Source organism: Lonchura striata, chromosome 1 (genome assembly GCF_046129695.1).
Source record: "Lonchura striata isolate bLonStr1 chromosome 1, bLonStr1.mat, whole genome shotgun sequence".
NCBI lineage: Eukaryota > Metazoa > Chordata > Aves > Passeriformes > Estrildidae > Lonchura > Lonchura striata.
In genome coordinates, this window is record NC_134603.1 from 53,586,743 (window position 1) to 53,598,421 (window position 11,679).

Consider the following 11,679-nt stretch of genomic DNA (forward strand, 5'->3'; position numbering starts at 1 on the left):
ACTAGAGAGAATTAATTTCCTGGTTTCAGAAACAGAATAATTTGGGTTTGCTTGGAATGTTTTAATGTCAGGAGGACCTGTGTGGTCTTCTGCTTCCTTCGTGCAGCTGTTTTGGAGTGTGCTGGATCTTCCTGCACCTCCTGCCTCTTCACCTGCACGCATGTGGCCACACGTGTGCACGGTATCTGCTGGGTTTAACCTCTAAGACAGGTGGCAAAAAGAAGCATTTTGTGTTTCTTCAGTTCGTTGTGAGGACTGGAGCACCCGCAGCACTTTGTGCAGAGGTGGAGTCACACGTGTCTCTCTTCCCGTTTCAGATCATGTACGCCCCAAGGTCCAGGGACAGGTTTACCACCCCATCTTTTATGCAGCGGGACCGTTTCAGTCGCTTCCAGCCCACTTACCCTTACATGCAGCATGAGATTGACCTTCCTCCGACCATCTCCCTCTCCGACGGCGAGGAGCCACCGCCGTACCAGGGCCCGTGCACCCTGCAGCTCCGGGACCCCGAGCAGCAGATGGAGCTCAACCGGGAATCCGTCAGGGCGCCGCCCAACCGAACCATTTTTGATAGCGACTTGATAGACATCTCCATGTACAATGGGGGTCCCTGCCCACCCAGCAGCAATTCGGGCATAAGTGCAACCAACTATAGCAGTAATGGAAGGATGGAAGGACCACCCCCGACGTACAGCGAGGTCATGGGGCATTACCCAGGCTCCTCTTTTTTCCATCACCAGCACAGCAACATGCCTTCTTCCTCGCAGAGGGGGAGCAGACTTCAGTTTCAGCAGAACAATTCAGAGAGCACAATAGTCCCCAGCAAAGGCCAGGACCGGAAACCAGGAAACCTGGTCTAAGTTACCTGCCCAGGTGCGTTTGGACTGAAGACAGGAGATCCAAGCAGGGTGGCGGAGGAAGACCCCCGTGCTCCGGTGCACAGTGTTGTTACGTTTCACGTGGTACAACTGAGTAAAACCAAACGTGCAAACCAGTTCTTTGTTTCTGATTCCTTTCAGGGGAATTGCATGCAAAGCAGATTGAAAGAAATACAAACTTCCATTCAGTTTGTCTATGAGCAGTGTTTCAGGGGAAAGGGGGGGGATATATTATTTTTTTTAATAAACTATTTCAATTATTTAATTCTAAAAGTTAACTTAGCACAGAAATGAGGCTTGTACAGCCTGTTTTATACTCGCTGAATGGCAGAAGGAAGAAGGTGGTTTTGCTAGATAAATGGGGGAAGAATTGGCCAGTTTGCTTTTTTTTTTCTCCCAGAGTGTGAATTCTTTTAATATGGAACAAAATTCCTGTTCTGTGTGCCAAGGTATAAAGTTGAGAACTTAGAAGAATGCAAGGAATTAATTTGTGTTGTGATAAATGTGTTTTAAAAAGTTGCACTATCTTACTGTTTTAAAAAAAATATATATGAGGGAACTGTTTTATGTGAAGTTCTTCTATATGTTGTCGTTTCACCTGTGGAATAATGATAGAGCCCTAGAAGTAATCTGGAGGAGTTTACCCCCTCCCCCTGGGTTTGCTAAAAGATGGGGACAGGACTTAGCCTAACATCTCTTGACTTTTACAGTTCAATAAATACAGGGACACCTGTCTTTGCAATAATTTGCATTCAAATAGCAGTGTATCAATGAAGTGTCTTGGAGACTTTTGGATGGAAGAAGGCAAATACAAAATCCCAGCATTTTCCATCACTTAATGTTTAGCTATTTTGCAATGTAGACTATTTCTTTCATAAATGGCAAAACTACAATTCCAAGATGTGTTGGTTTATATTGATTCTAAGTGCTGCCATTCTTTTCCTTTTCATACTGCAGTATCACCAGTACTTACAGTTCTAGAGATTTTTGTCCTCACTGTAGCCTGAAATGTATTTAGTCACATATCATGACATTATGCAATAAATCGTTTGAAAATGCAGGGTGGGAATTTTTTCCCCTGCTCTGCTGTTCAAGACTGTGAGGCTGTTGTGGTTTTCGCTCTCCATTTCATCCTTTCAGATGCTGAAGTTCAGTCCTGGAGGTCTGTCCTGTTGAAGTGAAGGGGGCCCTTGTGGCTAAACCCCACCGTGGTGTTTCTGCAGCAGTACCAAGAGCGCTCGTGGCAGTGGTGCCAGCTCCTGCCACATCCCTGGCAGGGTCGTGGGAGCACCAGGAGCTCTCCCTGCAAACCATTTTGCTCTGGTTCCTGTTTCCACAACAGGGGTCCATGACGTCTGTGTGACGCCAGCAGGACTGTGCTCATGGGTAAAGGTGACTCATGTGTTCACCAAGTGTCTGTAAGCCCTGAGTTTTGCTATACTGGCCTGGAGGGTAGTTGGGAAGTGTTACCTGCCTGAGTCGTGGCATGTGGCGTGTTTCTCCACTGGCTGTTCCCATGTGGAAGCACGCGCGGTGCCAGAGCTCAGTTGACAAAAGGTGATAGTGGCATCACAAGCACATGAAAAAGCACAAATTGCACTTAAAATGCATTTTGGAAATGGACTTAAAAGTAAGAATCTTTAGAGTCTTAGCTTGAATAGTTTCTAATATATAGGTGTATGAGTGTGTCATAGACCTTTTTGCTTTAAGATCTTTCACTTCTTTCTGTTTTCCTGAGCCTTGTGCTTGGTGAGTGCCCCAGGGGCACCAATGCCCTGGTCCCATGGCTGGAGGCTGGATTTCTGCAGGACTTCTGTACACGAGGGACTCTGATAACTGAAGTGCATCTTTGATCTATGCAGAGTTTTAATGCCAAAACTGTGTGCGTGTGTGTGTGTTTGTGTGTCTGCGTGCTTGTTGTCTTTTGGGCCTCAGTGTAGATTTGTTTTCTTCATAAGTTAATTTGATTTTATTCTGGTTTAGAAAACATTTGTGTTACTGTTAGTCTGAATACACAGCCCCATTTGTCTCTAATTGTTATTTTGGTCTGAGTCATGCTGGTAATGCAGAGTAAAGCTGCCTTTTATTGTATGTATTAATTGAAGGGAGAGATACAGATTGTATGGTGGGATTCACTTGGTTTTTTTTCTTCTCAGACCTACGGGACAGGTGTTTAGAAGATGACTAGGTGGCTTTCAGTCAGCTGGGGCTCTCATCATTGTCTGGTTCCTGGGAATAAAAGATGTGAAATTAGATTTTTGTAAACAACCTACTAACACAATTCTTAGTTAAAAACAACAAACAAAACCGAACCAGAGGACAAAGCCAGAAAATGTTGGTTTTGGTCTTCAGTGACTTCTGTCACTTGGGGAGTGAGCCTTTAAGCCAGAAAATGTGTGTGCCTACACAGATACTGTGCTGTTGCTTAAAAGAGGATTGTTTAGCCAAGAAGCCTTCAGCTACGAACAGTTGGAACTCAGTTGTCATGGCACAGCACACCTGAACTTGGCCCTGGGCTTGGGCTGGTCGAAGACCAACTTTCCCCATGTGCAGATCTCAGCAAAATGAGCCTTGAAGTTGCCTTCAAAGTCACCTCTTGGGAACGTTCTTTCTTTAAAAACAGCCCTTTGCCATCTTTTGCCCTCTCTGCATGCCAGTGGGTTTATGTACTTCCCATTAACATTGTCCAGTATACTGTCTCTTTTCTTTGCTGAGAAAAATTTTCTGCCTGGAAAATGTAGCCTTTTCCAATTCTTTAGAAAAGATTTGTTTAAAAATAACTTGGTATTTGCTCACCTAATAGTTGCATCTCCTCTTGCATCTTTTTCTTCTCATCCTAGAATCATAGAATAAGTTGAGCTAGAAGGAACCCATTAGGATCATTGAATCCAGCTCCTGTCCCTGCACAGAGCCATCCCCAGGAGTCACACCATGTGCCTGAGAGGACTGTCCAAATGCTTCTTGAACTCTGTCAGGCTTGGTGCTCTGGGGGAGCTGTTCCAGTGCCCACCACCCTCTGGGGGAAGAATCTTTTTCTAATACCCAACCTGAACTGCCCCTGGCACAGCTTCCAGCCATTTCCTTGGATCCTGTCACCAGTCACCAGAGTGAGGAGATGAGTGCCTGCCCCTCTTCTTTTCCCCATGAGGAAGTTGTAACTACACTGAGGTCTCCCCTCGGTCTCCTCTGGGCTGGACAAGGAAAGTAAGCTCAGCCACTCATCTGGCTTCCCCTTGGGACCCTTCATCATCCTCATGCCCTTCTTTGGACACTCTCTAATGGCTTAATGTCATGCTCTGCTTTCCCAAATGTAGTGTGCAGACAGTACCTCTGAGCTCTGGGAGTGTAGTGGCTAGTTTACTTGCTGTAGGTGAGCTTGCAATCTTCTGTGTTGGGGCCTCTTTTAGCAGTAAATGGACTATTTTTTATGGATATTAGTACTCTCCAGTGAGAAGGCAGTCAACAGTGTAACATTGAAATACTTTGTTTTTCTATTTTTTCTTCTGTTGACTTGTTGAATTTGCTCTTGATAACAGAACAGAATGGTAAAAGAAATACCAGAAGTAGATATCACTATCAGTCCTTACAGGCTTAGAAATTTTGAGCTCTGAAGATAGGTAATTCTGTGAAGCATTTATAGAAGATAAGCTTTGAAAATACTCAGATTTGATAGACTGTATTCCAGAGCCACTCAGTGAAACTTTCTATAAATTATAAAAGATTTCTGCAAACATTGTAGCATTAATTGTCTAGATTTTGCCTCCATACTGATCTGGTGTATGTGTCTCATATACAAAGCCCACATATTATGTGTGTGGTGTTTTCTATGTGATGGATCATATTTGCCTGAATTCTGGTTGCATCTTCTGACTCGTGTTCCCAAAATTCAGTATAGTGATGTCCCTACTTTAGAAATATTCAGGTTAAAAGATTATTTTTTCTTTTAAATGCAACTTTACGAAGTAAAGTTTTCTGACCTCTGTCCTACTGCAAAGACAGTACATGTCTTTCCCTTACATGTCTTTGCATGGCTCTCTTCTTGATGCTGAATATGCCCCATCTTTGGTGTTTGTGTGTGATCTTTCAGGGCTAGAAAAGGCAGGGGGTTTAGCAAAAGGAAAAAACTGGTTTCTCTCCCAGTTTACCAATGGAGCACTTGGCACTTATCTCTAATACTGTACCCATGTCTAGAACAATTGTGGTTGGGCTTTTCTCAGTGCTGGACAAGCAGACTGAGTGGGATGCTGCTTAAAAGATGTGAGTGAGGGGTAACCAGCCAACAGTGCAGTGTTCAGATCCCTTTCCTGGCGTGTGTGGCATGTGCAGAATTCACAGGAATTTGCGTAATAGGATGTTTTCATCGGGGGAATCTAATTATGCTGCTCCTGGTCTTGTCACTGATGAACTCTGCATGTAGGCCAGTCTTGGACTGGTGGGACTTTATTATAGCACCAATTTTCCTTGGAAGTATGAAAACTCAAGCATACGGCCCATGTACAAGTTCATGACTGCTAGTGAGGAAGATGTTTGCATTCCTGCACCCATGGAATCTGCAGGAGCCATGAGTGAAGCTGTGCTTCATTTGGCCTTTTTTTACCGCTTGACCACTTCTTACACGAGTTTGTCCCAGCTGGGAGCTGCTTCTGTTATGCCAAATCTCTGAATGTTCTTGTTGCAGATATACTTTTTTCCTAAAGTGTCATTGAGAGTTCTTGTGGTATTTTTTCCTGTGAATGGGGTACAGGAAAGGGTAGGGAGCAGAATTGCATTGTTTATTAAGGAATGCACTTCTTTGCAGTAGAGAAGAAATCCTTGTCCTGCTGGAGAGCCCCGTGTGGAGGCTGTCTGGAACAGAGCTGTCTGAGACGGTCGTTTCTAACCCTGCTGGGCAGTGAGATATTGGACCTTAAAACTGACACTCTAATCTGTAAGGAATGTTTTACTGCTTTGGAGAAGATTGATTGCTAGCCTTTCTCTGACTCTATCTCTGAATGCTCACGGTAGCTAAGGTAACCTGACTTTGTAGGCAAGGAAAAACAAAATAGTAAGTGGGTGAAAATATCTATACGTCAAATTTTTTTTGTATATTTTCTTTTCCCCAAGGATAAACAATAGGTTTGTTGGCACATTTGAAAGTATTTAGGATTATTCACAGGTTCACTCTGGTCATTACAGTTAAGTCATGTCCATGCACTTACAGACCTGCATGCAGACTTGTCCCCTTGATTCTGTCTGTATTAGTTTCTATTCCATGATCACCTTCCAGAAGTGCTAAATGGCTCTCAGTAACAATGGCAGGTCATTTGTCAAACAACAGGAAGCCTGAGGAATATTTACTTTTGCTCCTGTAAATGTCATGACCTATGTTTTTATCAGTGGGGGCTTTCTTGCTGCACCAGTTCTTGCCTGTGAGCTGGTGCACTTGTGCATCTTCCTTCCAAGAGCTCTCTCTCCTTTTGGGTGAGCTTTGAAAAATCTTCGTGCTTTGGGATAACCCCAATGCAGACCTCGTGCATTGATGTACAGGAAGGAAGTAATACTTGGTGTACCCTAAATCTCATAAGCATGTTTTTTTCAGACCTAGCTGATGATGAGAGCCAAGTGATCCTTTTGTGCAGTGGGTTCAGATGAAGTCTGGCTTTTGGTTACATCCTTGCTTTTTAGGTAAAGGTTGTCGCACATAATTTAATTAGACATATCTGGTTTCTCTGCACTTTGTTGCCTGCTTGCCAAGCAGTACAATTACAGCTTTTCTCCTACACTAGCCCCAAATGTGTCAGTCATTTCAGTCCCTGGAAAGAGGCAGTCTTACTGAGTTGTCTGAGACCTGTTGAGGCCTTTTAGAACACTGAATAGTCCCTTCTGAGGATGTGTTGAACTTAGAGAGGTTTCCCATCCAAAAACTGGTCAGTATGTTTCGTTAGGACATTCAAGTTTAAGGTTTTGAGAGTTTGCTGACTAATAACGTTGGCAGGATATTTTTTGTAGTTAATATATTGTTTGCCAGCCTATCCTCACTAATCAGGATGTAAATTACCTTCTGAGCCACCTCTGATTGCATTTTTGGGCTGGCAAAAGCCCCATTGAGCACACTTGTACCAGCAAAAACAAAAGAGTACTTTTCTTAGTGCAGCTCTGGGGAATAAACAGAAGCTGCACATTAAGTTCATCCTCCAAAACCAACCTGAGACCTGCATTGCCTCTTCCCAGCAAACTGAAGTGTAGGTGTTTCAATGAAGTGCTTTGCTGCACTATTTAGTACCACAGACATGCAGTGGAGGGGCCTACTGATGTTTTCTTGAAATTGTAGTTGGCATTAAATGTATTTCAAGGATGCTAATGCTGTTTTGGTAACAACCCGGTACAATTCTGCTTTTGAAAGGGAAGATCAAGGACCATTTTGTGTCACAAACTCTCCTGGCTCTTACTTCTGCCTTGCTGTTGTCTCTTCTGTTTTTAGACTGAACACAAGCAACCCAGGTATTACTCGCATTGCTTTCTTGCTATAAATGAGCTTACCTTTTTATGTTGATTAATGATAGAAAAACAAAACTGTAACGTAGATATACTTCCCCTTCCCTCTGACAGACATGTGATTTACTGCCAGAGATGATGCTATTTTCTTTGCTATATTGCTGCTGCTGTTTTAAGTGGTTTGGTGTGTGAGCTTTCTGAAACAACATGGTGTGTGTAGGATCTCGTGGGTGACAAAGCTGTCTCTTCTCTTCTTCCTTTCTCTCCTTGGTTTGTGCTTGTCTGTCCGCTGTGGTAGGTTTACTAATAAATTAAATACATCCTTATTAGATATGATTTTGAGGAGGTTTGCATGTCTGTAGTTTGTAAGCAACTAAGGTGCCTCATGTTCAGGTCTGAGCAGATAGGAATCCCCTTGCACTCAAGGGCCTGATCCAAAGCCTGCTGAAGTTGGTAGGAAGACTCTTGCCAACTTCAGGGGGCTTTGCATCTGGCCTTGCACTCCCACCTTTGTTGTGCCTCACTTAAAATGGTGCTTTTTCAGTTGTCTCTTTTTTTTCTGTTTTTTTTTTTTTTTTTTCTTTGTATGGTGCTGTGTATAACTTGAATATATTATGCACATATCCTACCCAATGGGTAGAACAAACAAACATACAGAAACAAATAGATGTTGTTAATACTGTAAGATAGTGTACAGATGATACCAATTTTAACACAAAAAACGGCATAGACTTTGTGAATGCCAATCTGTGCTTGGTCCTTTTTTTGTAAGAAAGTTTGCAAATGAACGCATACAAATTACAAAAAGTCTATGTATTTTATTTTCCTATTAAATATCAATATAATATCATAAGGGAAAAAGGTTAAACAAATCCTTTTTGACAAGCCTGTGTATAGCAATTAGTTGTTTGATGCATCTTTGCTGTGAAGATTTCTTCTTTTTTTTTTTCTTTAATGTGTCACTTTAAAAAAAGGAAAAAAAAAAACCACAAAGCAAACAAAACCTCCACAGCTTTAACCTTGCAATTAGATGCTTCTTGTATTGGTTGTTGCCTTGCTATTGCTGAGTTGGAACAGTATTAGTTACTACTTCTCCAGCAGATACATTATTTATTACTATCCTTGATTACCTTTTTTTTTTTTTAACTTAGAAATAGGCTAAAACTTTTCAAACCTTTTTAATCACATCCTAGATTTGAAATGAAGCTCAGACAGGTGGGAACTGAGCCAAACCATCCCTGCAAAATCAAAACCAGGCCAATGAGAGTTCTGTGACAACAGCCAACCTGTGCCCACTACTGGTGCACCATGCTACCACTACAGACTGTCCTTGGGCTTGGGGTGTGGATGGGCTCCCTGGTGACTTGTGCTCTTGCAGGGTGGACAGGAATGGCCCCACCTGGTAGCGAGCTGAATGCAGGGTTTGAGTGGGAGCTTTGAGTTGGCAGCTCTGCTGCTGTGTTGGCTTCTGATAGCAATGGCTTAACCCAGGTTCATATTTAAGGTTACAGAGAAATGCTTAGACCTGTTCAAACCCAATAGGGGAAGAGGTGTGGGAAATAATGTTACACTTCAGCTTCCTGCCAGGCTGCCTTGGCAGTTTGATTCTCCTCCGGCGTCTCCCCGTGTTTGGCGCTCCCTTCCCGTGCCCCTGCACGCTCTTTGGTAAAGCAAATACCTCAGGAAAACTCAACATGAAGTTCTAGTGTAGGGACTTGCAGATGCTGTACTTATTTTTCTAAACTGTTTGTTCTAACTATCCCAGTAGGTGATATAAAAGTTTATCGGTCCGAGACAGACTCGTCCTTTCCCAGATGGATACCAACTAATCTTTCATAGATACTCCTGTCTGTATGTAGCTTTTTTATACTTGCCAGGCTTTAACCACAGATGTAAGGTAGCAAGGTGTTGGGAGATGTTTGAGATGGTGTTTTGGTTTGGTTTTTCAGATGACTAGCAAAGCGCTGTGCTAAAACTCAGGGGGCCTTACCCGGGGCCAGTGAAATCAGTGGTGGGGCTTCCTCTGGTTTGAGTGGGCTTTCGACCCGGTCCGTCACGCTGGAGGATGGTGCCTTGGGGCACAGTCCTTCACTGCTTCTCTGTCAATCTGAAGCATCTACACCTTTGTCTGTAAATAGCTTTTTAAAAGCCCTCACAGGAGTCCTGTATCTGAATGTTACCATGGTTGTTTCGGCTTTTTTTTTTTTTTTTTTTTTGTTTTAAAGAAGTGTGTTAAGTTTTTTATGGCCAGTTCTGCATCATCATGCCTATAGGTAGGTTGTATCATCACATCCTTCTATATGTTGAGCTGTTCTGTCAGTAAGCATGTACCGTAGGTAAATACACATATTTTGTGATTGTCACTTGTTAATTCATTTATTGTTTGTCAGGGCGTGGAGTAATTGTTTTGGAAGTGTGCCTTGCCTGGCCATCTTCACATTTCTGTTTGCACTGCAGTACCACTTCTGTGCATGAAGGAAGAAAAGCAAACAAAAAACCCCGGGCCTTCACTAGGAAGACTGTACAGAGTAAACCTCCTGCTGGAGGAATCTAGAGTAGGATTTATCATAACAAAACATGCATACTGAGTGGACCAAACATGAGCATGACTTCTTTTAGAGGCACTAATTTGCTTTGAAGCTGCAGTGGAAAGAGCAGACTATCTGCTAAGTGTATTCACAGCTGTGTTCATGCTTTTCCATTTACCAGAAAGCACAGCAGGCAGCCAAGATTTTAAAAGGACTATGAGCAGAAGTTACGAGAGCCTCAGGCATCATAGACCTGGACAGCAAAAATAATGATGATAATAAAAATTTTTTAAAAATCACTTTAGTATTCTTTAACAAAGCTTTTCTACTCATAATATAAAGACTACATAAGCGTCGATAGGGGTTTTATCTTTGTATAACTCTCAACTGCCCAATGCTGCTGTGCTCAGAGCATTTCATGACGGTATATACATCAGTCAGGCTGTTACACTCAAAATTAATCATCAAATGCCTATTTTTAGAGTGTTACTCTTTCTTTGTTGTTTCTTGCTAGTTAATTTACAGTGTAAAATGCTTTATTGCTGTATGGATTTTAATTTTTTGTATTTCCAACATTGTGGCTTTCAAGATCACGTTTTCAACACATCTATTATTTTTGTCCATTTTCTTTCAAGCTATTCTGAAATATGTACAGCACTATCAACAATATTTAATCTTTCTTTTAAAATTTATTGTTGTAAAACAAAGCTATTAAAAACAGTAAGTCTTTTTACAACTGTATTGGAATTTCTCAATAGCTGTTCATGTGATGCTATGACAAACCTGGCTTGCTTTACTTTTGGTTTTTTTTAAATTTTATTTTCTGTTTAACACAATTAATTTGTTGCTTATTTTCCACCGTAACTCCCAGTTATATACAGAAAAAGGTTTCAACTGTTGTGTATCTGACTCTTTTAATTGAGCAAATGGTGATGTCCTAGTTTTTAGACCTAAGGTCTGTTTATTGCAATACTTTTAAAGGAAGATGTTGCTCTAAGTGCTGTTGTTAGTTTTAAATACAGATTTTATGCTTGTTCTTAATATGCTGTGGTTAAACCATGGCACAAAATTATTAAAAATTATTAAATGCATTTGTCTCCTGTTGGATTTATTTTCCCTTTGAAGTGAAAAAAAACAAAAAAGCATGGAACACTAGAGGGGCTTTGGTAAAAATAAGTACTTGTGTTTTTCCCTTGCTGTTTTGCTGCTGGCAGGCAGGTAGCAGATCATTAAGGAATGAGAGAGGACCCAATCCTTGCAGCATTATGTGAGGGCCCGGGAAGTGGATGTCTGATGAGGGTTTAAGATCAGCGTTCTGCCCCTCACACTCTGGTGATTAATGCTGGGATGGTTTCTGCCCTGCCTCTGCCCTAAGATGGGCTGTGGCAGGAGACAGCCTGTCACACGCTGGAGTTAAGTCTAGGCTCTTAATCTAAGCCAGCTCGTGATTTCAATTCCTTTAAGATAACAACCCCACCTCGATCTCATTTAAAGCCCTGCTGGTGGTGTTAGCCTCTGGCACAGCAGTGCTGACTGACCAACGGGGGGGATAAGCAATGCCCCCAAAGCATTGAGTTGCAAAAATTCTTTTAAAAATGAAGGTGCAGAATATGGCTTGTGGGAGGGAGATCCACTACCTGCTTTAAGAAAGCTGGGAAATGCTTTGGGCAGTGCTTGAAACAAGAGCAGTTGTGATCCAGTAATGGGGAGAAGAGAGGGATGATGCTCTTAGAAAGAAACCAGATGAAAAGGTCCCATGAAACCACACAAGGATTTGTCTGGTAATACAGATCTTTGCA

The 11,679-nt window shown here is 42.2% G+C and overlaps 1 protein-coding gene across 8 annotated transcripts in view; it reads left to right on the forward strand.

The window, feature by feature from the left end:
• Window positions 1-10,971, forward strand: part of LDLRAD4 (low density lipoprotein receptor class A domain containing 4) — a 280,667-nt gene extending 269,696 nt beyond the window's left edge. For all 8 annotated transcript variants that reach the window (XM_077784472.1, XM_077784474.1, XM_021527802.3 and 5 more), the window contains one exon: window positions 318-10,971. In XM_077784472.1, the coding sequence (XP_077640598.1) occupies window positions 318-860 (543 nt within the window). In that variant the 3' untranslated portion in view covers window positions 861-10,971. The remainder of the gene's footprint in view (window positions 1-317) is intronic.
• The last annotated feature ends 708 nt before the right edge of the window (window positions 10,972-11,679 follow it).